Source organism: Clarias gariepinus, chromosome 14, assembly GCF_024256425.1.
Source record: "Clarias gariepinus isolate MV-2021 ecotype Netherlands chromosome 14, CGAR_prim_01v2, whole genome shotgun sequence".
Lineage (NCBI taxonomy): Eukaryota > Metazoa > Chordata > Actinopteri > Siluriformes > Clariidae > Clarias > Clarias gariepinus.
In genome coordinates, this window is record NC_071113.1 from 18960110 (window position 1) to 18986587 (window position 26478).

General features: G+C 37.5%; 1 protein-coding gene across 2 annotated transcripts in view; it reads left to right on the forward strand.

Annotated features, from left to right (window-relative positions):
• Nucleotides 1–326: 326 nt before the first annotated feature.
• The window catches only part of waca (WW domain containing adaptor with coiled-coil a), a 35033-nt gene continuing 8881 nt past the window's right edge, over nt 327–26478 (forward strand). For both annotated transcript variants that reach the window (XM_053511551.1, XM_053511552.1), the window contains exons 1-6: nt 327–569; nt 761–794; nt 1520–1715; nt 8138–8226; nt 17692–17807; nt 19578–19702. In XM_053511551.1, coding sequence (XP_053367526.1) covers nt 529–569; nt 761–794; nt 1520–1715; nt 8138–8226; nt 17692–17807; nt 19578–19702 — 601 coding nt within the window. In that variant the 5' untranslated portion in view covers nt 327–528. The remainder of the gene's footprint in view (nt 570–760; nt 795–1519; nt 1716–8137; nt 8227–17691; nt 17808–19577; nt 19703–26478) is intronic.

Genomic DNA, 26478 nt, shown 5'->3' on the forward strand with positions numbered 1-26478 from the left:
AGTACTGTCATCATGTCAGCTGCTATTATACAACTGCCTAAATAAATAAAGTAAATAAGTAATATGGTAAAAAAAAAAATCCATTCTAAAGAGTAACGCAGAGTAAGGTAAATAAAATTTTTTTGCAAAAGTAAAGCAGAATAAAACAGCAACCCAATCCCGTAAAACCACGCAGAGGCGCAGTCGCCTTTCCTTTTGGCAACGTGACGAAAACGGCCGACTACAGCCGATTGCAGCCGATGTTGCGACAAACGTCCCGGATGAAGTTGAACGGGGCGGGGCGATGTATAGGGCGAATCACCCGGATGTAAGCGAGAAGGGGCGGTGCGATGTCGAGGCAGAGAGTTTGGTGTGGGAGAGGGACATGGACCGAGGGCGCTCTTCCGACTAGCACAGGCCGAGAGCGACTCATATAGCCAGAACTCTTGAAATAATAGATGAGATCGGGTCTTCGATATCCTAAAACAAAACCTCGTATAAGCAGCCCATCTTTCACATCTACTTCACGCACACACTAACACGGCATTGATGGTAATGTATACAAGGAAACAACCGAGACTCGGCGATGGGTAAAGACCTATATTTTTTGCACTACGATTTTTTTCCTCCTTTTTCCTTCTCCTCTTTGACAGTCCGCCATTTTTAGTAAACCAAAATAAGTAGAAACTTAGCCAGTGAAGCGTATGCAGCTTGTTTAGTTGTTGAACTACAAACCTGCATGTTTTTTCTTGTCTCTAACCAGTTTTCTCTCTATTTCTAGGTGCAACGACCGAAGGGACTCTCAGCCCTACCAGGTAGCGAGCGCTAAGCTAGGCTCAAACAAATCTGATTAAAAGGGCCACTCTGGCGCAGGCTTCGGGAGCATTACAGGCCTCTGTGCGCAAAAACTGACGGGAAAGTCGCAAACCGACTACGATATGCGTCGAAAATAAACATACAGCATTTACACCGCGACGGTTGCTCGTTTTTATTCGGTTATTCCTGTGAGAAGACTGCGCGTCGAATTTCCCTTGAGCTAATGCTAATGCTTTGCGGTGGAACGTTAACGAGTTTCAGAAGCTAATGCTAGCGGTGACATATGAAGTTAGCTGGCTAAGATAAGGCCCGGTTGACTGATAAAAAAAAAAAACAACAACCTTTAAATTGAATAAATCGACTCGACTTTAAATTATAATAAACGAACGAGTATTTCAACGTGAATTATTCGTAAGAGCTGACACGTTTTCTTGTAAATATATAGACACGGAGTCGATTATAAACAACATGCAAACCGGTGTTTACTGTTGGTGACTACAGTGAAATTCACACGTCGTTAAAGAGGTTAAACTTATAGAAGCATGACATGTATTTTACTTGTGTTAAAAACATGCATGTCAGGCCATGACTCAAGCTTGTGCTAAGCATTGCCAGAGTGTTTATGAATGTGATGTTGATCAGCTATTAAATACATGTTTATGCCTAAAGAATGTATATGAATGTATGCTGAAGACAGGAATGCATCATATCTTTGCATTTGCAGACTTTTAAATACACGTCTAAGAGTCACCCGGGTGGTGGTGATCCCCGGCATGAGAAGACACGAGAGAGCAATGAGGCCACGCCGCCGTGCAAGATGTTGCGCAGATCAGACAGTCCTGACAGCAAGCACACTGAGAGCAGTGCACACAGCAGAGCTAAATCCACACATCTCCACCGGGCCAGAGACCGAGACGGAGGTATGATCGCTCTCTGTCTCTCTTACACACACGCATACCCTTTATTCTGTGCCCCACGAAACAAACAAATTTGTCTGTAAATAACTGACCAGTGCTGACTTAATGGTTTGAGATACTTTTCCTGCCACACAACAGTTACTGTGACAATTAAGTTTCAGGACAGCTTAGTATTGAATTCACGACGCTATAAATTGAAGGGCGAGACAATATGTGCAAGCAGTTTACATTAATCCTGACTTGGTGAATGCCAATTTAGCATTCAAATGTCCGTCTAGACAAGTGGACTGCACCCAAAAACTGAAGCAGTAATTGAAGTTGATGTGCAATGATGTATCATCAGAAACAGGAATGCAGATTTAACAGTGTAGCAAAGTATAGTGTGTACATAATCAGTCCTTTGCAGATGCATCTGAGGAGCAGTTGAGTTCGCCAAAGGAACGAAACTCTTTCGCTTTCAAACTAAAGATGCATCATTGAAACTGGTGTCAAAGTGTTTCGGTCCTTTGGCGATGAAATTTATTTTTTTTTTCTTAGATTATTTTAGAAGATTTTACTTTTTTAAATGAGCTGGTGTAATTTACTTATTGGCGCTCTCATTGAATTGTTGTGACTGAGCTGTCTGTAAAGAAATGAACGTGTCTGGAAAATTTACTCCGTCTTGTAGGTACCTGAGAATATCCTGTAGAAAGAAACTGAGTTGATGTATGGTTTAGACTCTGTAACATCTTGTGGGAAACTAGATTTGGCATGAAAAATTAGAGATGCTAAAAAAAGCATTATTTTTAGTCTAGTCATCACAATTATCTAATCGTTTGTAAAGCTTGAGTTGCTGAAGGATATCTGAACATTTTAGAAGAATTTCATGTGGACGTGCGCACATGGGTATAGCCTCCTCATAATCCATCCCAACATGAGATGTACATGTTGCGCATGAAACACTTTTGGTGTGATGACAAGGCGTACACACACCCACCTCTTATCCTGTGCAATCTCTTGCACTTCTTGCAGATGTCTGCTGGTGACGCATATCTGAGAACTTCTGCTATCCGAGTAGTACCTAAGATGTGCATTAATATTTCATATTCAAATAGAATATTAACTCAAAGCACTGTAAATTCCAGAAATTTAATTATTTGGAACAAGTATTATGAAGTAGGTGTAATGCTAAGCGGAGAAAACATTTTACATGATCTACAGTATTCTTTGCCCTCTGCTTTTAAATTACCTTTTTGAGCTGGTTGTGTAAATAAAAACTAATGCCATTGATTACATTTATTTTTTGTTACATCATGCTTTGGTCCAACACAGAAATAAAAAGGCTCTTAGGAAGTAATGAACTTGAAAGCTATACTTTAATCTTAGAATGGTTTACATTTTAACAATACAATCTCTGAAATGTCCACAATTTATTTTGGGTAACTTTTTTTTTACCTTACCATTGACCAGAACTCAAGCTAAATGGACAAATTTGCACAAATGACAAGATTCCAGTTTAAAGAGAATTTTTTCTGCATGATGGAAAGCAAAAGCTTTTTTATTCTTAACGGAGTTTAAACTTGAGGTAATCTCTAAAATATTGTGCATCTTTTAACTCTATTTAAATTTTAACCATAGAGGAGAAAGTTTAGTTTTGCGCAAAGTCCTGGAGTATCTTATTTCTCACACATCAAAGCAAGTATTGTTGGACAGAAAACAGTGATTTAAATTCACGTTTTTTCTGAGATTTGAAAAACAGGGCCTCATACATTGAAACAAACATTAGAAGGCAAATGAACATGAAAGTCGGTTTGTTTGCCTCCTGGTTCTGTAAAATTAATATATATATAATATATTTATGAGAAATAATACGTATGGAGGTACGTAAAGTAACAACAGTCAGTTGTTTGATAGCTCTTGCAAGAACAGTATTGTCAAGTGCTGTTGCAAAACCCACGAAGCACCATGATTAAACTGGCTCTTATAAAGAAGGAAAGCAAGAGCAAAACTTACCTCTGCTACAGAGAAGTTCATTTAAAGTTACTAGCCTCAAAAATTTGAAATTAGCAGATGCATCTCAATATCAACTGTTCAAAAGTAATTCAGCATTGTTTTTACAGTGTAGACAGAAATAAAAATCAGGAAAGACCATGTAGTAAGAAGGGGTGTCCAAATGTTTTACTGGTATTGCACCTGCATTTAAACCATTATTCAGAGTAAACATAATCAAACCTCAAAACTAAATGTCCAGCATGTTGTGTAGTTTGTTTTTCTTAATTTATATTTTATATTCAGTGATCTAGACTGTAATATATTTAGCTGTATTTGTTAAAACCCAACCTATCTAACCATTTCTTTTTGAAAATGTGAAATGAAAAGATTTCCAGGGTTAAAAATAAATGTAGCGATGCATTTGCTTAGCGGCACACCTGCAGTCGACTCTGAGCAGCACACAACCAGGCATTTGGAGTGGGGTGGAGTTTTTATTTCCCCCCCAGATTTTACTGATGCACTTTTTTTCCAAATATGATATATCACATAAAGCATAAGAACATGCATCCTACTGACACTTTTGATGAAGAGAACCCATCTTCAATGTACAGCCTTGTTAATTAAGCATAGAGCATGAGGACAGCTGGAAGTTGGGCCAGCTGTAATTACAATACAGCTCAGTAAAATACACGAAGCAGTGCAGCCTTTGATTAATTTTTTTTTCGTTTTTCAAAGGAAAAAATTCTGTATTCACCAGTGTCATTTTTGTGCAAACACATCTGTGAATCTGCAGGTGCACAGTCATGACATCTTTGTAGATAGTGATATTGAATAAAGTTTGAACTGGAAAACTATCGCAGAGCATCATATATGGGATTATGCTTTGTGTTTAAGGTGCACATCTCAATCATAGGTTACTGTGTTGGACTTTTACATTTTTTTTATTTGTTTTATTTCAAGAATGTCCAAAAACTAAGGTGCTTGAAGCTTATCTATTTAGTTTTTGCTTTTTTTCTCCCAAATGTAACTAGTGTATTCTGATAGATTTCTGTGAATTTTGTTTACCGGAAAACCCTTATAAATGAATTGTTTTTCATATTTTCTGTCACTTACAGGTGAGATTCTGGTAATGTACTTTGTGCACCAGTAAGCAAGAGTTTGTGCATTTGGTACATGACAGCAGATATATGCAGACTTTAGCTCACATGGCGTCTTGAGTGATATTGTTTTTGGAAACCCAGAGATAAATAAGTTAATATTTGGAATTGGCTATTTTTCTGTTGGCATGTAGCAAAACATTTAATAAAACAACGCTTGATCAGAGTTTTTACCTTATTTTATTTAGCAGAAAATATGTTACAGAAGTGCTTTATGGCATTTGTCAATGATGCATCTTTGTGTTAGTGCAAATGGGCCAAACTACAAGAATTATGAAGCTAGAGGGTGGTTAAAGAGGACTTTGTATACAAAGATTGAATAGCAATAAAAAGACAACGCAGATCGAGGTAGATGTGTACTCCTTTAGGGAGTAGTTAAAGAGGTGGGTTTTGATTGTTCATTTAAAGACAGACAGTGACTCAGCTATTCCCTTGCTACAGTCAGGGAAAGTTTATTCCACCACCTGGGTGCCAGCATGAATAAAATCTTGATGCTTCTTCCTTGACGCTCAAGCCTAGGCAGGGGCTCAAAAGGGAATGTGGTGCACCCACAGGCGGACTGTTGGAGTTATAAAGGTTGCATCCACACTGGGCCTTTGACGATAAGATTATCCACTGATCATAGTTTAACGTGGTTTGGGAGCTCAGGGGTTGGCCCATTAGACTAGTAATCAGGAGGTCCCAGGTTCAAACCCCACCATGACTAAGTTGCCTCTGTTGGACTCCTCCAGATGTGTAGTGAAATAAAAATGTAAGTCGCCCTGGATAAGGCCTCTGCCAAATGCCATAAATGTAAATATTAACAGATTTAATATTGTAGCATTTTGTATTTAGGGAAATCTTGTATTGTATTTGTGGATAATGTCGGATTAGTTGTTTTAGTCTGTGCAGGAGACTTGACGCTTGCTCCTATATCTCCCTAAATAATGGATAAAGATTTGTAAAAGATGTAGGTTGTGAAGATAGGTTGTGTATTGATCTTTTGCAGATCTGTGGCTATCATGATGTCAGTCACAACAGTGAATGACAGAAGCACCATTACTAGACTTTAAGATACTACGTACGTACATTTGTTGATAATTACGTTCAAGGTGTATTTCAGTGCTAAAATAACAAAGGTTATCTGATTAGTTCTAGATTAACTATCAGATTACTCGATAACTTGTCACACAAATAAAGTAACCTAGCAATTGATGGCTTCTTTTCTGCTGGTTATTTTCATATGCAGTATGTTGTGGTGGACTGCGTAATGTGTGTGTCTGTGTAAATGGATCAAGAGGGTAATAAGAATATTAATTTGCACGGAGTTTGATTCATGATTACCTCAGACGGTGTACGAACATGCAATTCCTCCTGGATTTGGTTGGCATTTATTAGTGTTAGCATTAACTCATTCCGTACGTCTGTTGCAAATGAGATGGTGCTATTGAATACGCTGTGCTTTATACTTTATGAAAAGATCTGCAGCTAGACCAATACTGACATTTCAAACTTTCTAATTAATAGCTTGCTAATTGTTCTGGGGTTTAATCACAAATAGCTTGAAATAGGAAGCTAGATAACGGTGTAAGTTGGTTGAATCCCTTGTTCCACACACCATGGTAGTGCCCTTGTTCTTGGGTTAGAGATGGATTTGGGATTCAGCCTTCTCTTAGACCAGGGGTCTAATAGAGTCTCAGTCCTGGAGGCCAGTGTCCAACACAGTTTTGTGATTCTTCTTCTCAAACAGCTGATTTAACTAATCTGTTAATTACTAGGTTAAGTGGGTGTGTTTAGGTGTTGGTCAATTACAAACTTTGCTGATCACTGGCCCAGGACTGGATTTGGAGACCCCTGCATTAGACGCTGGATAGCTGTGGAACACATCATCAATGGGACAGCAGTTACTGAGGAGACAAATTGTTGTTTTAAGATGAAAATGTTGGCGGACGTGTTGTCTTCAATGAAAGTTTGACTCTGGTATTTGATAAGTTATGTCCACAAGTGGGTGGGACCATGGCATCATGTGCAAAAGATTGATAATACTGTACACATTTGTTATTGCTTTCAGAACATTCCATCATGTTTTGTTTTTTGCTTTTGTGGGAATGTTTGTAAGGCAACATATTAATCTAGTGTGCAATTTGGAAATGGTATACTACGTTGCCCTTTTGCTATTTTTTCTAGTTGGGATTTTCAGAGGGTATGGTTTTCAGTTTTGCCATGGAGAGCAAACTGCTAGCCTTCCACATGCAGCAAGCAGTAGTAGTCACATGTTTTTGTTTTTTGGTTTCTTGAGACTGGTTGTTTTTAGCATGGTGTTTTAGCACGGACATGCTGTTGTCATGCTAAAATGGTTAGGTGTTGATTAGTATTGTATAATAGCAATGCTCAGACATAAGTTCCATCATAAACATTTTATATTTCTAGTGTTTCAGGCTATGAGTCATTAGCACTAATGCTGTGGTCACACCTGCACTAAACAGATTTTCTTCGAGTTTAGTTTTTGCTGAACATGACAGGATGTACTAGTTTAGAAACAATCGGCTGTCTGGTCATACAATGACACTGTCAAACGCTTTATTCCTTTTATGCCACAGTGATTTCCAGTGACAAATTCTGTCTGAGTCATGACCCATAGTCATTTATAGTAGTGTTTAATAATGTGGAACATCCATGAGACAAGTTAGTTCCTGGTTCCACTTAGTTATTGCAGCAAATGCTGCCACATTGCAAAGCATTGACACCTGATATTACATTACAAAAAGATTCAATAGTCGTACACTATCTTTTTTTCTCATTAACAAGTTTGCAGATTGTAGATTATAGAGGTTGCCTGCAGTACAAGTTTTTGTTAATTCAAGCAACTCTTAATTTATTAAACAACAAAGAGCATTCATATAAATAGTCTGTAAGTTATATCCAGGACTACTTTGTGAGCTGCTGTTGTAGAATATTGATAAACCAGATGGATTTGAGAATTGCAGCAATGTGGTATATTTGACAAACTGTGTCTTGTATCCCGCAGAGAATATATAGCTTGCTGTGTTTGTCTGCTCAGGTTCCGGGACACATTAACAAAGCTTCTTTTTAGATTGTCCACCAGTTTGGCACATGCAGCCCACATATTTAATTTAACTGGTGCCGCAGTACCTCCCCCTAAAGCACAAGTACTTTCCAGTTCTATATAGTCAATAGAAATAAAAAAAAAAAATCTCATTGTTCTGTTAACTATAGCAGAGTCAGTTCAGGTGATTAATTTGCGTCTTCATTGTTTTAAATGGCATTTGTAATTGTTCATTTCTTTATTACTTTCAGGCACCAGTATTTCCCCTCAAGAGAATTCACACAACCACAGTTCGCTGCACAGCTCCAACTCTCACCCGAACCCCAATAAATCAGACACAGTAAGTACCTCCGCATCTCATTGTTGCACTGCTGATGCTCACACAACTGTAAGAGAGATGGGTTAAACTATATCTTTTGTGGTTTTAAGCATACTCTTTAGACTGTAGCTATTGAACCATTTTTCCCAGTGTTTCCTGTTCATTATAATCTGATGTAGCATGTACGTTGTTAGTATTGTTTATTTATTTATTTTTCGTTATGCAAAGTCGTAATCCCGACGTAGTCCCGTCTCTGCTACCGTTGCTGTTAATGTTAATTAGGGAACCTTTCCGTCGTTAGCATTTGTATCTCGATTTAGGCTTGCTAGCACATACTAGCTAAATTTCTTTTTCCTTGGATCTTTGTGATATTCTTTTTTTTTTTTTATTTGGTTCCCTTGGTTTAACATTGCAGCACTGTTTGAGAATGCTGTATTGCTTGTGTGATGGTTGCTTAATTGGTCAGGAAATAGTGAATGGGCAATGACATCATAACATGTTGCATTTTGGGTAGAGGTTGCCATAGTTTAGGACAGTTCTTTAAAAACAAATCAAGGTAGCGCAATAGTGCACCATGTGAAAACATCGAGTGCAAGCTTCCTTATGAAGCTAAAAATAAGGGGCTTGATCTATTCAAACATAATCGTTCAAAAATGTTTTTATTGCAAAAAGTTTTACTTTGAGAAGGGAATTACTAGGGGTGTGCCAAAAAATAGATTCACAGAAAAATCTAGATTCTCATTTGCAACGATTCAGAATCAATCTAAAATGTCCAAGAATCGATTTAATTAATAAATAAAATCAGCTGGCTGTTTTTAAATTAGCCTCCATTTTTGTAACTAGCCTACTGGTCTGTACTGATGTCACCACGCAGGCGGTTTTTGAACGTAAGCGTGCGCGGAAAATCACTAAAACAAAGAGGAAGCAAATATGGATGAGAGGGTGATCCAATCAGCCCCGTCTTCACTTAAAGCTAAAGTTCATGGCGTCATTTCGGTTTTTACCGAATGCCTGGAAGCGCTGCGCTGGACATGACACACAAAGTGTGCAAGCTTTGCAAAACAAAGACCAAGTACTTCGGCAGCACAACAAATGCGCGTGCTCATATTACTAGGCATCACCCGGAGCTTAGCGACACGGAGCAGAGTCAGCCGCTAGCTGCAGACCAACGCACACTGCAGTGCTTCACGAAACTCCCTGATGTTTTTTTTTGTCTTCTCCGGTTGTGTTCTACATGATATTTGTGGTAAACTTTCCTGGAAAATGCATCTATTTTCAACCATTTTGTATTATGAAGAAGCACTTTATTTTTGTTCCAACTTATTTTATAGCTAGCTACTAATGAGTAGCGATTGAGAACCAGACAATGTTTTTGATAAACGGAGACATTAAAGTGTCTTTTTCACATTTATTAAGTTAAATTCTCAGGAAAGTGCCTTTTGTCATTCTGTATAGCAAAGCAGATGAGAGTAGATCATGATCAGAAACCCGATTAGAAATCATTATGAATAAAATCTAATCATTTTGAATCGAAAATCCATTTTGAATCGAATTGTGGCCTCAAGAATCGGAATTGAATTGAATCGTGAGATGGTAAAAGATTCCCACCCCTAGGAATTACCAGATATCACGATACCTAGGAGTCAGTTGATTAAAATTGGTTTTCTACAAGTATCGATATTGCATTCATAATTTTTAACCCTAAAAAATTGTAATTGTTAATTAAACATAGCCCATTTCTTATAACATTATTTTTCTTTTTAAAAAGGCAAACGCAATATTTAAACAATACAAACTAACTAAACAAATACATGAGTTTAAGATTTAACCTAAAATTAACTGAAGCAAAAAAGCAAAATTTTTACTGAGCATCAAGTGTTTCTTTGTCCTCTGCCATAATTTTTATTTCTAAACAAATTTGGCAATAAATTTACTCCTACCGCATGTGATAATGTTTAAATAGTTCATTGTGTAGCGTCTGTAAGATTATAAAAAAAAACGGCAGCGCTTGATCACCTCAAGTACCTCCAAATTCTTAAGACTCAACTTCAGTGAGCTCTCGGTTTGAGTGGCTGCGAGCAACTTTTAAAGTGAGCACATGGTGGTTTAAAGGCACACAGTTTTCAATGTTTGGAGAAAAGGCAGATTGGAGGCTTTTAACATGCTTGATTTTTAATAATGTTATGCCATAAAACTGTTTCTCTGTTGCACCACTCAGAAGCTTACATGCGGGTTAGTGATGGGAATCACCTCCCGATACGTTAGTACCACGATATTTAGCTGCTGATTCGATTAAAATTGCATTTCCGTAAGTTTCCGGTATAAAATTTTCACCTGATTTTGATACAATTTTAAACTTTTTAATAGGTTTTATGGTTAGGTTTTAGATTAGAGGCTTTTAACACGCTAGATGTTTGATAATGTTACACCATAACTTTTTTTTTTTTCGTTACATCTGAGACTGATTGGCAGATCACCGGTCACGGCCAATCAAACTGAAAACCAGACAATTCTGGTCACTGGCTGATTGACTTGTTTATCTCTAATATAAATGTAAAAAGAGTTCTTTCTAAAATAGATTTTGGAACCAGTGTGGCAATATGTGAATCACCGTACAATATCTCTAATATCTATTTACCTTTTCCTCCGTTGAATTTTCAAAACTGAGGCCTCCGAGGGTCACAGTGGTATAGTACTCGCCCTATCATCCGGAGATCGCAAGTTTGATTCCCGGATGATGCTGTAACCTCTCACAATCAGAGGTCTAGAGAGAGCTGATTTGCCGAGCTCTTTCAGAGGGGAGGGATGAGAGGTACTTAGTGCTCCCATATTAATCACGGCTCTACAGTCTGTGAGCTGACGCAAGGGGAATGTCATGTCATGTGGTTCGGAGGAAACACGTTATAGTCTTCGGCCCTCAGAACTGAACGATAGTAGTAGCTTTAATGTGGGAGCCCCCTAGTGATAGGGAGGAATTAGACACGACTAAATTAGGGTGAAAACCGGGGGATGGGGTGCGAAGGGTTTCGGAACTTAAGTCATTTTTCATAATGCCTTAAGGCTGTAAATGAACCATGTGGTGCATCCCCTCTCTGATCTCTGGCCAACTAGATTGCAGGTGCTGTTGTCCTCTGTGAGAGTTTGCTATCTTTGCCCTTTTGTTATTCTGCTCGGTATGCATTGCTTTATTTCTGTATGCCCGAGGTGTAATGCCTGTACCCAGTTAGGATGACGATAGCGTTTCATTGGCTAGTTTGCTTACAAACAGATCTTTCTTTTTGTTGTTTATGTAGCTATGCATCGACCTAGTTAGCTGTAATGTAAAGCTTAGTTGCAGCAACCCGACACCAAGCACACACAACTAGGGGTAACTGCATAAAAGTTAAATTTGTGTTGATTAAAACTTTTGTGTGAAAATGCTGTGAATCCATAAATGTGTCAGGAAATGTTGCTGCAGGTGATATTTAAAGTTTTTTCTCATGCCATGTGATGCCTCTTCATTACATAGTCAACCAGAGTTCCACTGTTTTGCTTCCAGGCTTGAAAGCTGATAAAACGCACTACAATTGCAACATGTTTTTTTTTTGCCGGTCATGAGAACAGTTAATAATACAGCGAGCATTCACCATTACACTGGAGGGTAGTTTAACCTTAGGAGACTAGAATGTTTCATATGATAACATGGAATTTGTATCCTAACTATATTATGTTTCCCTTTGCGATCCTCATATGAGGACGATTAAGTGTACTTTTTTTGCTGGACTTCTTTCTTCTAGGATATTGATTAAGTTTGTAGTTATCAGGTACTAATAAACAGTGTGTGTGTGGGGAGGGGGACGCAATGTGCATAACAGTACTGGGTTTCGGGAGAATTAACATCACATAATATCCACCTCCACTCCTATTACTATCTGGCCTCTATTGCAGCTTCTGTGTCCTAAAGTCCCACAATGCCTTGAGTTCTCAGTGTCACTATTCTATTCTCTGTTGGTGTGGTGTGATTGGATGGATATTGTGGTTTTTATTGTGTTTTTCATTTGTCTTTTATATAGGGAAAAAAAATACTTTAATCAAAAAGCACAACGATAGTCATTGTTTATATCAAGCGTGCACAGAATAATAATCAACTTGCTAACATTCTGAGACAGGGAGTGCCAGGTGTGTGTGTCACCTCCCTGGGAAAGAGACTGCTTCATTATGGGTAAAGAAGTCAAGCTAGCGGAAGCAGTGTAAAGCTTTGGCCAGTTTTCTCCTGGGTCCTGTGTTGTCTTGCTCTCCAGATTCCCTGGAGCAATGTCTGGCATTTGCTGGACAAACTAGTCTGATTTATGGAGGCCTTACCTTGCAACTTGTAGGACCTAGGAACCTTCAGAGGTCTTGTGGAATCCATGTCTCGAATGGGACTGGGCTGTTTTGACAGCACATGTTGGACCTACGCAGTATTAGACAACAGGTTTTAGTGGAATGATTTAATTGTGTCTTTGTTCTTGTGCTGTTTCAAATCAGACCAGGGATGCAGATGCTCCGGCAGGGTCCACAGTATGTTTGACAGTTATTAGAGCAGAAAGGCATGATGGATTATTTTAGTGAGGACCAAGCTTTGTCATTATCTTTAAAAACAAAATTAAGGTTAAAAGAGACCTTTTTATTTTTGGTGCATCAGGGATCAAGATCATTGTGTACACATGGGTACAGGTGGTTTATTTGTGCCTATCAAAACTTACCAATTTAAAGAAAAAGAGGGTGTGTGAAAGCACAACTGTGTTAAGTCATGGTGACTGTAGTAATTTGCATCTTTGCTATGATGTTTTGAGAGTCCAGTCCCTGTGTGTTGTCAACCTCCTTCTGTGTCCAGACCATCTGTCCATTACTGTTAGTAATCTCTGCACTGTTAAAATGGAAAGATAAAGCAGTATTACATTAAGGCCATGTTAACATTACAAGCTTTTACTGTTCAGATCAAATCTGCCTTTATTGACCTTCACGTTCATAACTGCATATAACACACCTGTTCGTGGGAACACACTGTATGTGGACATGGATTTCTTTGGGCAGTAGTTTCAAACACTCCAAGTTTAGCTCATATCTCTATTCCAAAAAGTTTCTCCATTCTTCCAGTAAATATAGTTTCTGCTGTTGCTTTTTTTACATTCATTTTATTCCACTACTGACACTAAATCATGATGTAGACTTTGATATGTGCATACATATTGTAAAACGTGGCTAAACGAATTCTGATCAGACTTTTTGTATTCTTGTGGCATGGCCACATGTTGGACACATCATCAATTCAAGACCACATACTAAAATGCCTTGGGTATGAAAGATTAAAATTTTGTGTCTGCATTGACCTAAAAAGCCTAAGGTCAGAAAATAAAACCAGTTTCAATTCAGCCTGGAGATGAGTATAGTGTAAACTCCTGCAATGTTATTAGTAGTGATCTGTGTCGCTTTAATATTTCTGGTATTTAGTTTCTCAGACTAGTGTTTAAAGTTTGCGCTTTTTCCACTATATAGATAACTAAACTGACTCGCAAAAAGTAACCATTTCAGGGTGGTCAAATTATTGGGCTTCATTGGGCAAAGAAAAACAAAGGGGTTTAAAATGACTGGAACTGGGTTAATAACCCTTCAACACCATATTAAAACCTGGAAGAGTAGTGCTGAACCATCAAATGTATTTAGAAAAAAAAAATCATGAACAGGGATCACTTAAACACTTGGTGGAATGTTATGTTTAATAATGAAAGTAAGAGCATTCAGCTCTTTAAAAAAATCAGCTTGATTTTGCTAGAGAGCAAAAAGATTGGACTTTGGAGTAAAGGAAAAAGGTCATGCGGCCTGATGTTCAGACTGACCCTCTTCCAAAGATGGGAAGCACATGAAGCGATGCACACATCATGCATAGAGCCAACCTTACAAGTCTCCGGAGGCAGTGTTATGATCTGGGGTTACTTCAGTTGGTCAGTTCGAGGCTGAACTAATTTATGTGGCAATAAACTGAAGTCAGCTGATAACCCGGTCATTCAGTACATTAAGATCATCACATCTATGGGAAGATGTGATTTCCCAGATTCTTCTTCCCTGATGGTACAGGCATATTCCAGGACTGAGACTATAATATATAGTGGTACTAGGAGCATAAATCTTTTTCACACATGAGGTCACAACAGTGTACTGTAATCAAAGCTAAAGGTGATTGAATTGAGTCTTTTCTGTTAATTAATTAAAAAAAAAAAAAATTTGGTCACTTGGCATGATGTGTGTGACAATGTCATGTGTTTTTTGTATTTGGTAATAAGTTTGAGACAATGGTATATTTACTCATCTGCCCCATCTTGAATAATTTTGTCTCTAAATGGAGTAACAACCCTGCTCTTCATGCTTTGCAGTTTTTTGCTGCTGCATCCTTTTGTTGTTCTTTTAACCTGGTATTGTAGGGATTAAACTGCCACTGTACTACCAAATGGATGTTCTTGTTTTATATTTAGCTCATTGGATGTAATGTTCTGTTAGTATTTTACACTCTAATAAGCAGAGTGCAAAAGGTTGCATAGTTTTAGGACAAGTGATAAATTGTTAGCAACAAGATATTTAGTGTGCTAGGTTTCACAGATGTTTCATCATCACTAGTAACAAAAGAATGATCACATCTTGTGTGTTAAGATATTTAAAGGTGAGAAAGTGTAAGTATAATCTGGTCAGTAGACAAGATGTTTTAAGAGCTTTTTCAAGAATCTTTTTTCTAATATTGGTTTAGTAATGTTGCAGGGACATGCTTACCTTCTTCCCCTCTTTTCTAGTAATCAGAAATCATGTGGGCCACAAACTTTTGCCCTTAACTGTGTTCTGGTATTGAAGAGTTTGCATGCACGATGCATATTACTGTACATCTTCAATCATCTGTTTATTTGATGTAATCCCACCCAGTTAAAACATTATTAATGGCCCCCTAAGTGATCATGTCCTTTGAGCTTGAATATCGTTCTTGTTCTAATATTCACTATGTGATGTGGAGAGCATAGATTTTGCATTTGGTTTGTAGCACGTACTGGCTGTGCTGTCGGGTAAAATCCTCTGTAGGGGTGATGCACCAGATTCTCCCTTACCTAATATTACAAACGCTTGCATCAGGATGTGACTTTTTTTTTTCCTTATGCTTTCTGTTTTGCGCCCTTGAACGCAGTCTCCTCCCTGTTTCTCACTCTCATCTCAGTGTCATCTCAGGGTTCTATAAAAGCACGATTCATTGATTTTGATTCAATTTAATTTCTTTTCTGTTAATTCATTTAAAATGCATTTTTGACAGCAGTTAAAAAAATCACACTCTAGACTTGACTTTATCTCTTGCCCTGTTCTTAGCTCTTGGTTTAGTCAAGTGGAAACTGTTGTCCGATTGGACAAGTGAAAAAATCTAAGTGTTCTCCTGGCTCATAAATAGCCATAACATATAGCGCAGGCTACAAGTAACACACAATCAACCATCATTTAACAGGTGTAAACTCCGGTTTCATTATCAACATGTGGCAGCATAAACAGGGTGCAGATGGTAAAGTTTATTTTTATTTTTTTTCGTCTGACAGATTTTAGAACAACGGTCAAGTTGATTGTTGATACCATTCTTTTAAAGATGTGGCCGAAATTTATTTATTTATTTTAAGCATGTGAACCATGTTAGTACAGTGTTGTTCTGTGAGAATTTTGATTTTGTCAGGTCCCAAACAAAAAATCATCATTTTGAAATGTTTTGACCAGTCCAATCCTTTTATTTTATAAATTTCTTTTTAGCTTACAGGCGACCAGGTTGAACATTATGTTTTGTTGGGCTGGTTGTGTTTTGCTGTTAAATTATATATATATATATATATATATATATATATATATATATATATATATATATATATATATATATATATAGTATATTAGTGTGTGGGGGCTGTTTTGTCAAACTTGCAATAAAAGAAGAATTTTGGCAAATCCTTTGGCCTGAGCCTTTAGAAAAGTAATTCTTGAAGTTACAACTATTAGAAATGAAAAATAAGAGAACCTCAGCTTCATTTCCACATCAAAATTGGAAACCCATAATTAATTTTTATATTTAAGTTTCCACCGTGTAATTACCTGTTTGTATCTGTAAATTTTGTACATTAATAATTTTTAATAATTTATCCCTGCTAATTTTATTAATTTTTAATAGGTCAAAATTATTGGCAAATGCCCCAGCATCTCTTAAAGCTTAGTGTCAACCCCAGTAGTTTCATGAAGGGTATAACGACTCAAATGAATCGAGGGGATTATATACGTTGATTATAATTTATTCTAAATTAATGATCAAAAAAGATAAATGAATAATAAATGTTAAATCTCAAAGAAAATGATTTAACTAGTGTAAATAGCAGGGTAATTTTACTTTTGGTAATTTTGAAGTAGTATTTCTCTAACTCATTGTCATCTTTGAATTAACTGTACGGCTGCCACAGACCCCAAACACCACTGGTCACATTTTGAATCACGTATTACGTCTTAGATCTAATCAGTGGCATCAAACTACAGTTTCACTGCCATTCTTAATTATATATTAGTGAATATACCTGGCTGATGTAATTAAACGTTGCTGATAATTGACATGCGGCTCAATCATGATGTTTGACAGGTGATAATGAACCATGCTGCCTTGGTAGAGAAACCAATAGAGATAATGGTGCTTTTGCAGGACTAAGGCCTCATGTAATGTGTTTAATGTTGATAAAGCTCACGTCACTGCAAGCTGTAACCGTAACAGCCTGACACACCCAGTGTGTCAGGCTGTGTAATCTTTAAGAATTGAAACACAGCTGGACAAGAATGCAATATTGTGACGGGGTTGATGGTCTGAAACAGAGCAGTTAGAAGAGCCGGTGCTGGGCTTGTGCGGCCTTATCTCGTTATTAGCAACTGGTATGTTTTAGCGAAAACAACTCTTTCAGTGAAAGTGTTAGAATAGAAACATCTCTCTGCTTTTAGTCTTTGAGCATGTGCTCAGCCATGTCTCTGTGTCCTCTCCACGCGCACACACAGTGCTTTTTCCATGACTCAGAGTAGCAGGTATGGTCTTCTTTTCCATTTAGACCTGACTGCAGTTTTGAGCTGTGCTGATTATCGTGATATTACTGATAACACTCAGCCTTAGTAGCAGATTTAGTGCCCTCTTCAAATATCAGTTTGTTGCTTTATGAATCGAAGGCTCAGTGAAATTACTGAATGTCAAAAGATGTTTTAAGAATTAAAATGATCATATGTGCAAACGGAAGGATTGTGGAGTTGTGTCTTCCATGCTGTAATTGAATTTCAGTGAAGAATAAGCCTAAACATCAATATTTAAATTCAGTTTGATAAAAATATCTGCTTGTTGAAAATACCCGAGGAGGTGGATCATTAAACACAAAGCACTCGTATTTTAAAAACCTGTTTTTTTGTTTGTTTTTTTCTCCCTTCTTATTTCCTCAGGCATACGACCCTGCAGATGACTGGTCGGAGCACATCAGCTCTTCAGGGAAGAAGTACTACTACAATTGCAGAACAGAAGTTTCACAGTGGGAGAAGCCTAAAGAGTGGCTGGAGAGGTGGGTGTGCGCTTCTGCAAATGTCACAGGATGTTTTTTTTTGGAGGGGGGGTTTTTACAGACTTTTTATTAGGTTGAGTATAGACACAAGGTGAAGATGATAAATTAGAAATTGCAGGCAGTATGGTTTACACGTGAGGCGAGTTGTTCTGTGTGTATGTTTAAGTTATGAGCTATACAGTGCTGAAATGAATGACAATATTACCGGTTGTCATCTGTGTTTATTCCTCCTGACAGAAATTAACATACACACTGTTAGTGTGTTGATTTATCGCAGCATGCGTAATTTAAGTGTTCGAAATGTGTGCACCACCAAGCTCAAGGGTTTATATAGTTCAAGCAGGTTCTCAACAAAGGTTACTGCAGAGTCCTGCAAAAGGAGAGCACAGACCTTAACGGATCTTCACAGTCGAACATGCTCTCCTTTAACTTTCCCCACAAGTAGGCATCAGGTGGTGTAAAATCAGGAAAACATGACTGGTATGGGAAGGAATTGTTCTTCCACATTTTATTTTAACTCTGTTCCCATTCATGACCACTTCCGTGTGGCCGGGGATAATACTCAACTGTAATACTTTTTTCTCTGTTGAGAGACCCATTTCCAGTTTAGGCAACTTAAATACTTAATTCAAAAAAGAAAATGCAGAGTTTAAACTTATAGCCAGTCCTATTCTGCATATAGTGCACCACATAGGCTCTACATCAGTCATTATCAGGGGGTAGCTTGGTGGTTATGGCATTGGACAATGGTTTGGAAGGTTCCGGTTCAAATCCCAAGACCACCCATTTGCCATTCTTGGGCCTTTAAGCGAGACCCTTAACCCTTACCTCCTCAGATGAATAATGAGATGAAAATGTAAGTCGCCGCGGCTATGTAAATGTCAAACCTTATATGGGGAGCATGAATAAAGATTGTCTTGAAGCACTTTTTTTTTTTTTTTTCTCATTCCAACTATATACAGTTCAGTACACAGTGAAACAAAACAAGGTTCCTCCAGGACCAAGGTACTACATACATGCAACAACATAAATTAACAACATAAATTAACTGTGTTTATCAGTTCAGTCCTGATGGTATTTAGATTGTCTGAGTGATTTTGTGTGCGTTTTATCAGTCCAGTCCCTTTGTATTCAGGAGACTGATGGCTTGGGGGTAAAACCTATTATATAGTCTGGATGCGAGTGCCCAAATGCTTCGGTACCTTTTTCCAGATGGCAAGAGGGTGAAGAATGAGTGAGAGGGGTGTGTCCGATCAGCCACAATGCTGGTGGTTTTACAGATGTAGTTTGTGGTGTGTACGTCTTCAATAGATGGGAGAGAGACCCTGATGATCTTCTCAGCTGTCCTTACTATCCGCTGTAGGGGTTTGTGGTCCGATATGGCACAATTCCCGAACCAGATTGTGATGCAGCTGCTCAAGATGCTCTCGATTGTCCCATCAAAAATCCATGAACAGAAATTTAGGCAAAATTGGGATTGAGTCGTATATTAGCAGAAACCTTGGCAGATACTTAAATACTAGTAATAAATGTATTTTAAAAATTAAGAGCGGCTTATGACTTCGTATGGTTGTGTTTGCCAGGATAAAGGTCTACAGTATTTTTGGATTTATCCAGATATCTGTGCTCAGTACATATGGTACACACTGTGGCAAGGAGGGCAGTCTTATAGAAAAAAAACACAATTATAGATCACCAGTGTTTTCCTGACTCAAAAGCACATTCTCCTCCCCCCTCTTACATGGTATACTTTTTTTTCATTTGCTACAGAGAACAGAGACAAAAGGAGGCATCTAAGATGGCAACGGCAACAGCGGTGGTCAATAGCTTCCCTAAAGACAGAGACTACAGACGTGAAGCGATGCAGGCTGCTCCCACAAGCTTTACCCCCACTAGTGAGTATGAGCCGGTGTCACACCTCTGCTGGCAGCACATTTTTTATTCTAAGTATTGTTGCTGGTTCCAAAACACACTGGTTACATTTGTTGTGAGTTGTGGTTGACGGTGCACACACTGGTGTTGTGTTTAGGCTCTTGTTTGTCGTGTTCAGGTTGTAAAACATGTCAATTATGAGTCATCTGATTGTACTGTACATGACTTTTCAGTAGCCTGCATACATGATATAAGTTGACAGAAAAATTCTAACAAGGACAGATGATGTAAGTTCAGGGATGGAGGCAAACTTTATAAAAAATCCTCATGTTTATTTAAAAAGTCTGAAATTCTTTACAGATTACTTTTGGACTGTGTGGAAAAATGGCAGAAATAACATGGCATAAATGTCCTATGTCTTGGGTGTAGTAGTGGGTAATATAAGGGTTGATCTGTTGTATCAGTTGCGTCTTTTTTTCTTTTTTTTTTTTAAGTATTGTCTATTTTTATCCCAGGATAACTAAATGGCATACCGAAAAAATAAAAGCATGTAGTTTTCTGTTTCAGTATTCACAGGCATAACTACAAATTCATGCAGTATCCTCTAAATCAGTCTAGGGCTGTAGCTATCAAATATTTTAGTAATCAAGTATTCTTTCAAAAATGTAATCGATTAATCGGATAAAGTGTAATTTTGCCTAATTAAACAGCAATGTAAAATATATTTTAAAAAAAACAAAGATTAATTGGTTTTCTTTTTAGAAAAATCTACTTTTATAAATGCATACAGCATTTTATCAAAAATAAACATCATTATTCACAATGCGAGGAATAGCTTAAAGTTGACTAAGATGAATTAAGTGCATTACAGTGCCATACATTCTTATTTTAAAGTCTTTTCTCAGATGCAAAAACAAAATAAAATTATGTAGGGGGGGGGCAATCTGTGGCAGGGGGGATTTTAGCGCATAACACACTCATTAAAATAAATAATTATACAAAAACACTATTGTGCAACTTAACTTTCAGAACTAATTTACAAAATTTAGAAATTACAATTTCTGCCGCTTTCTCTTGCTGGTTTCTTTTTCTCTTGGCTCGCTGATAATTTTATTGCTCCTTTCCATTTTGCAGCCCGCAACAGAATGCTCCATCAAATCAATCCACAGCTAACTGTTTGCGTCTCCTTCTGCTTTGTGGGTGATGTAAGGGCTTCTTTTTCATCGGTGTTTAGTGGCAGCTTGCATCTGGAAGCGCGCTGCGTCACGCCAAACAAATAATTGGCAAAAAAATAACGCAAACTTTTCAAATTAAACAAAAGAAGCTTCAAGGCAGAAGATTTTGCCTCGATCATTTTTTGTAATCGAATTACTCGAGTTACTCAAGGAATCGTTTCAGCTCTAAATAAGTCCCTTTCCAAGCTTATAGTCTTGCCTCCAAACTGTTATTATTGACTGGTCAGTTATTAAATTAATGTAATGAGGTATATGGAAATAGAAATATGGCCTGCTCTGTGGTTGTGGTGGATTTACTGTTAATTATAAAATGCTACTTTTAAGATGACCATTAGCTTGAATCTCTTTAAATGATGCTCTGCGACAGTCTATAGGAGAATACTGATCTAGTTTTTATAATAAACAATGTGGGTAGAAAATGTACTCTTTATTTAATTAAGGAATACGAATTCTGCTCTGCTGTGATTGGCCCTCGTATTGGTCTCCTGTTACAACCTGATTAGGTTAGAGGGGTGGCGTCAAGATCTTATTCTGATCCTGACTACATGAGCCACTTGGCTTAATCGTATAGAATAATTCTTTGTAGTTGGTCAGGATCGAGGTAGGATAACATTCTCACCACAAACAAACCACTTCAGATTGATTTAAACCGGATCACGAACACTTTCAGCAAGAGTCTTGTTGATTGTTTTGGTGCGTACACGAGTACGATTGTTGTCTTTGAAAATGAGCATTTCAAAATACTATGCAAAGTAACACTCCCTCCAAATGAACAGCACTAAGAAGGAAAATTAACCAGAGTTTAAACTAAACTCTGGCCTTAACGAGGTCACCTTATATTGTTTGGTATGGTGACCTCTGTTTTTAGCTGCTAAACTATATAAAAATATAAATCAATGGTATATAAATGTAAATTTGTCATTTGTTACAGTCAGCACTCTGTGACGGCTGTTCTACAGGAATAATGCTCACCTTTTGACCAGTCTGGTTTGAGAATTTAATGTTATGCGTTTGTATAATATTTAAGGGTTGTGTTGTCAGTAGGGCTGTGCGAAATGGACAAAAGAAACCCATCATGATTTTCTTGAACAGTATTGCAGTTTTGATTTTAATCACAATTTTGACACACACACATGCACAGGCATGTTTTACAATGTGAATATGAAATTTTTTTCCAAAGGAAAACAATTAGATCTTTATCAAAGACCTGTAACATGTCTCTAAAACAGACATAAGGCAAAAATATGATTTAAAAAATCACCTAGTAAATGTGTAACAAAATGTCTCTAGAACAGACCTATGGCAAAGATTAAATGTGTATGTATGTGCGTGCATGTGTGTCCCTGTTTCTATCTAGCCTATTTGTCGTTAAACTCAGTCTCCTGTTCTCGCGCACTGTGTTCTGATTGGTTCAAATAGCATACTGCGGGAAAAGTCAGGAGCGCACAAAAAAATCGTGCTGTAAGGTGATTTAGGAATCGCGCATATTCACATCACGATTTTAATTAATCCCACAGGCGTAGTTGTCATCTGTGAGGGTGTCCTTCATAGGTGGTTATTTTGTTTGCTATTACCTTAATCTTTTATTAATCGATTTATCTAATTGAATCAGTAGGTTAGTTTTTGATTTAGAATCTGTTCATGCTTTATTTTGTAACAGTGCTCAAACAGCGAAAGCGAGATGCCTGTCTTTCTTTTTCTCGACCTCAACAAATACAAATGACTGACTGCTTGCCATCCAGAGCAAAATCCCAAGCATATTTTTTGCTTAAAGTGCATCCATTGTTTAAAATGAATGAGCATTCACAGACACTCATGACGTGCTTTAACCCAGATGGCACAAGCAAAGACGTATCCATGTGCGCACACATGTCGTGTCTGATGACAGACGTGTCCACATTAGTCAGATCAGTCACTGAGATGTGAACCGTCATGACATGCAAATCCGATCTGACCAAAAAAATCAGAGTTGAGTAATGAAACTCGTAATGTGAACATCTCCTTTGTACTAGACATGATAAACAGCAATTATTAATTAACATTGCAGTTCTTATTATATAATTTTAGTAAGTTTTAAGAATTCAAAACTTGTAAGAAATATAGCTACTTGAAACAAGTAATCATTAGTTTTATTGAATTGAATAAAAATGGGCAAATATTAAAGAAAAATCTATCCTAAAACAGTATGATTCACAGCTCTATTGCTGTTTGCGGGTTATAAGCATTGTTTGTTGAGCACAGAATATTGGTGATCCACATGGCATCTAACCACATACACACCGCACATTCACTACAGATCTGAAAACTATTGAGAATTTTTTCCTAAATACAATTGTGTTCAGAACAGTAATTTTAGCCCCGTATCACAATACATGTGGATTTTATTTATATTTTTGTAAATTATTGCACCATTGGTTAGCAGCAAAAATGATCAAATTTGCAGTTGATTTTAAAGTTTTGGTTAACTTGGATAACTAATATTCATGCAAGTTGTAACATGCAGCCTTGGGTAGATTTGGCTCTTTCCTAATTTCTGTGAGTGGGTAATACAAATGGCTGAAGTAGACATATTGGACATAACTGGCGTTACCTTCTTCCAGTAGTCTCCTGCCCTGGTTCTTTTACCCTCAAGTTCAATGCCGAAGCTCTAAATAGAAGTTAATCATGAAAATTTGTCGAGGGCTTGACCAAGGCAATATATACTCAGCAAAAAAAGAAACGTCCTCTGACTTTTTAACTGTTTTTACTTTCAGTAAACTTAATGTGTAAATATTTGTATGAACACTAAAAGAGTCAACACCATAAGACATAAACTATAAAAGTTTCGGAATGTGTCCCTGAATGAAGGGAGGCTCAAAATTAAAAGTACTAGTCAGTATCTGGTGTGGCCATCAGCTGCTTGAAGTACTGCAGTGCATCTCCTCCTCATGGACTGCCTATTGCGGACAGTCTGAGCACTGATGGAGGGATTGTGTGTTCCTGGTGTGACTCGGGCAGTTGTTTTGGCCATCCTGTACCCGTCACGCAGGTATTATATTCGAATGTACCGATCCCGGCAGGTGTTGTTACACGTGGTCTTCCACTGCGAGGATGATCAGCTGTCCTTCCTGTCTCCCTGTAGCGCTGTCTTAGGCGTTTCACAGTGCGGACATAGCAATTTATTGCCCTAGCCACATCAGCAGTCCTCATGCCTCCCTGCAGCATGCCTAATGCACGTTTACGCAGATGAGCAGGGACCCTGGGCATCTTTCTTTGGGTGTTTTTTTTTTTACAGTCGGTAGACAAGTCTCTTTAGTGTCCTGCGTTTTTAGAACTGTGACCTTAAATGTCTACTTTCTGTAAGCTGTTAAGGTCTTAACGACCATTTCACAGGTGCATGTTAATTAATTGATTATGGTTAATTGAACATCCATAAAAAACATTGTTTAAACCCTTTACAAGGAAGATCTGTAAAGTTATTTGGATTTTTACAACATTATTTTTAAAATACAAAGTCCTGAAAAAGGGTCGCTTCTTTTTTTGCTGAGTGTATATATATATATATTTTTATTTGTACAATTGCCTCTCACAACAGAATACCCAGTGTTCAGGTGTTGACTAGATAGTGTTTGATCTAAGACTTTTTTTGTGAATATAAGGTAGATTTTTAAACAGTAAACATTAAAGTGGATTCCACCTTTTGTCCTTTTCATCCCAGCAAGAAGTGCTTTCACTTGTATACTTCTCAGCAGTACAGTTTTTAGAGTTGCTCACCACCAGACATCTAAGCAAGGGTTCATCTGTGATTATTTCTAATTTCAGTTTCTTACCAGTCCAGGTATTCTCACGTGTTTGCAAATGGTGTTGCAATAGTTGTTCAGAGGTTTTATCAAGATTGTCAAGATCGCCTTTTATACAGTCTTGGGAAAATTAACTATTTCCTCTTTCAGTTTTAGGTTTTATTTCATTCCCTACACAATTCTTATCACCAACTTCTGTGGATAAATTGTCAGGTGATTACAAAGAAATAACACAACAGATTTCTTACAGACTTTAGTTTTTTTTTTTTTTTTTTTTAATAAATCAACATTTAGAAAAGAGGTATGAAGTTGAAGGGGTAATTGTAGCTTTTCAACACAATTAAGACTAACAGCAAGGTGTTACTAAAGAGAAATGCACAAGATTAGTCAATTCTCACAAGTTTGACCACTTTTATAAAAGCTGAACTTTTATTTAAAAAGTTGGCAGTTTATGGTTCTGCATTTTGGGAGTTTAGTGCTCAAGTGTGTGTCATCATGCTTTAAAAAAAGCCACCAGCCTATTGATGAGACTAACGAGACTATTGCTTGTTGGTCTGGGTAAAAAGACTGAACAGTTTGGCTTTTCGGAAAGGATGTTTATGAAAAAAGCCCCTCGTCTCCAGATAGAATATAGCAGCACAGCTTGCATCTGAAGAAACCACAAAGCTTCAAGGTTCCTTAAGATCGATGAGACCAGTGTAATGTTTAGACATCATGCACAGTGCCATGTTTGGCAAAATCCAAACACATGCCTCAAACGTAAAGCTACATGGTGCATGATTGGTGTGTGCTTATCTCAACATCCTTGAGATAAATATAAGACCATCTGTCCAGCAGCCTAAGCTGGCCTGAAATTAGGTCATGCATTAGGGCAATGAATTTCAAGCTAACTGATAGCTAAATACCTTAATGAGCCAAAAATTTGGGTTTTCTAATGGCCAAGACATCAGACCTTAACCCAAATGACAGAATATTTAAGCGAGCTATACAAGTACCCTCATACATTAAATAACTGAAGCCACGATAAACTCCTGCAAAAACATTTTTACTTTGTTAGTGCTGCTAAAGGTGGCATGTTATTGAATTATAGGGTGCACTTATTTTGTATGGCCACATAATAAGAGTTTTTAAAAACTATATAATTTAAACACTTAATTTGATGTTTAAGTCCTGAAATATGCCTGTACCATCAAGATAGAAAAACTCCATATTGTATAACCTAGTCATGCAGTACATTTCAGGTCATCATCTGATTTCATTTTATTGCCACAGTACATTGCCGAGCTTAGACTCGACCAACTAAAGGAACCACAGGTTATAACACTTCTTCCAGAGGCTTGTACAGTGGCCACTATGCACAATGGGTGCATCGCTTCTTGCGCTCCCCTTATCACTAGTCACTCTGGAGTAGGCTCAGTCTGAACGCATCAGCCCAAATTACCTTTATCCATTGCTCCAAACACCAATATTTATAACCCCTAGCAACCCCTTTGATGGTCTCCTTATGTAAGGTTTTCTTATGGCCACACAGCTGTGTAGTCTTAATCCTGTGAGTTCTCTTCAGACTGTGTGCATATGAAAATGCTTTTGCTTTTACTAATAAACATAGCAATGGTTTTTCTTGCTACTTGCTATTTCAGTAGCAAGCACCTGTTAATGTTTAGATTAAAAGCATGCTTGTTTCACTTGGCCTATTTAATTTAAACACTTATCAAGTTTTTGCTGTCCTGTTTAACTTTTTGTTGTTGAATAGTTTGGGTCTTATCAGTTTTATTAACTGAGCGT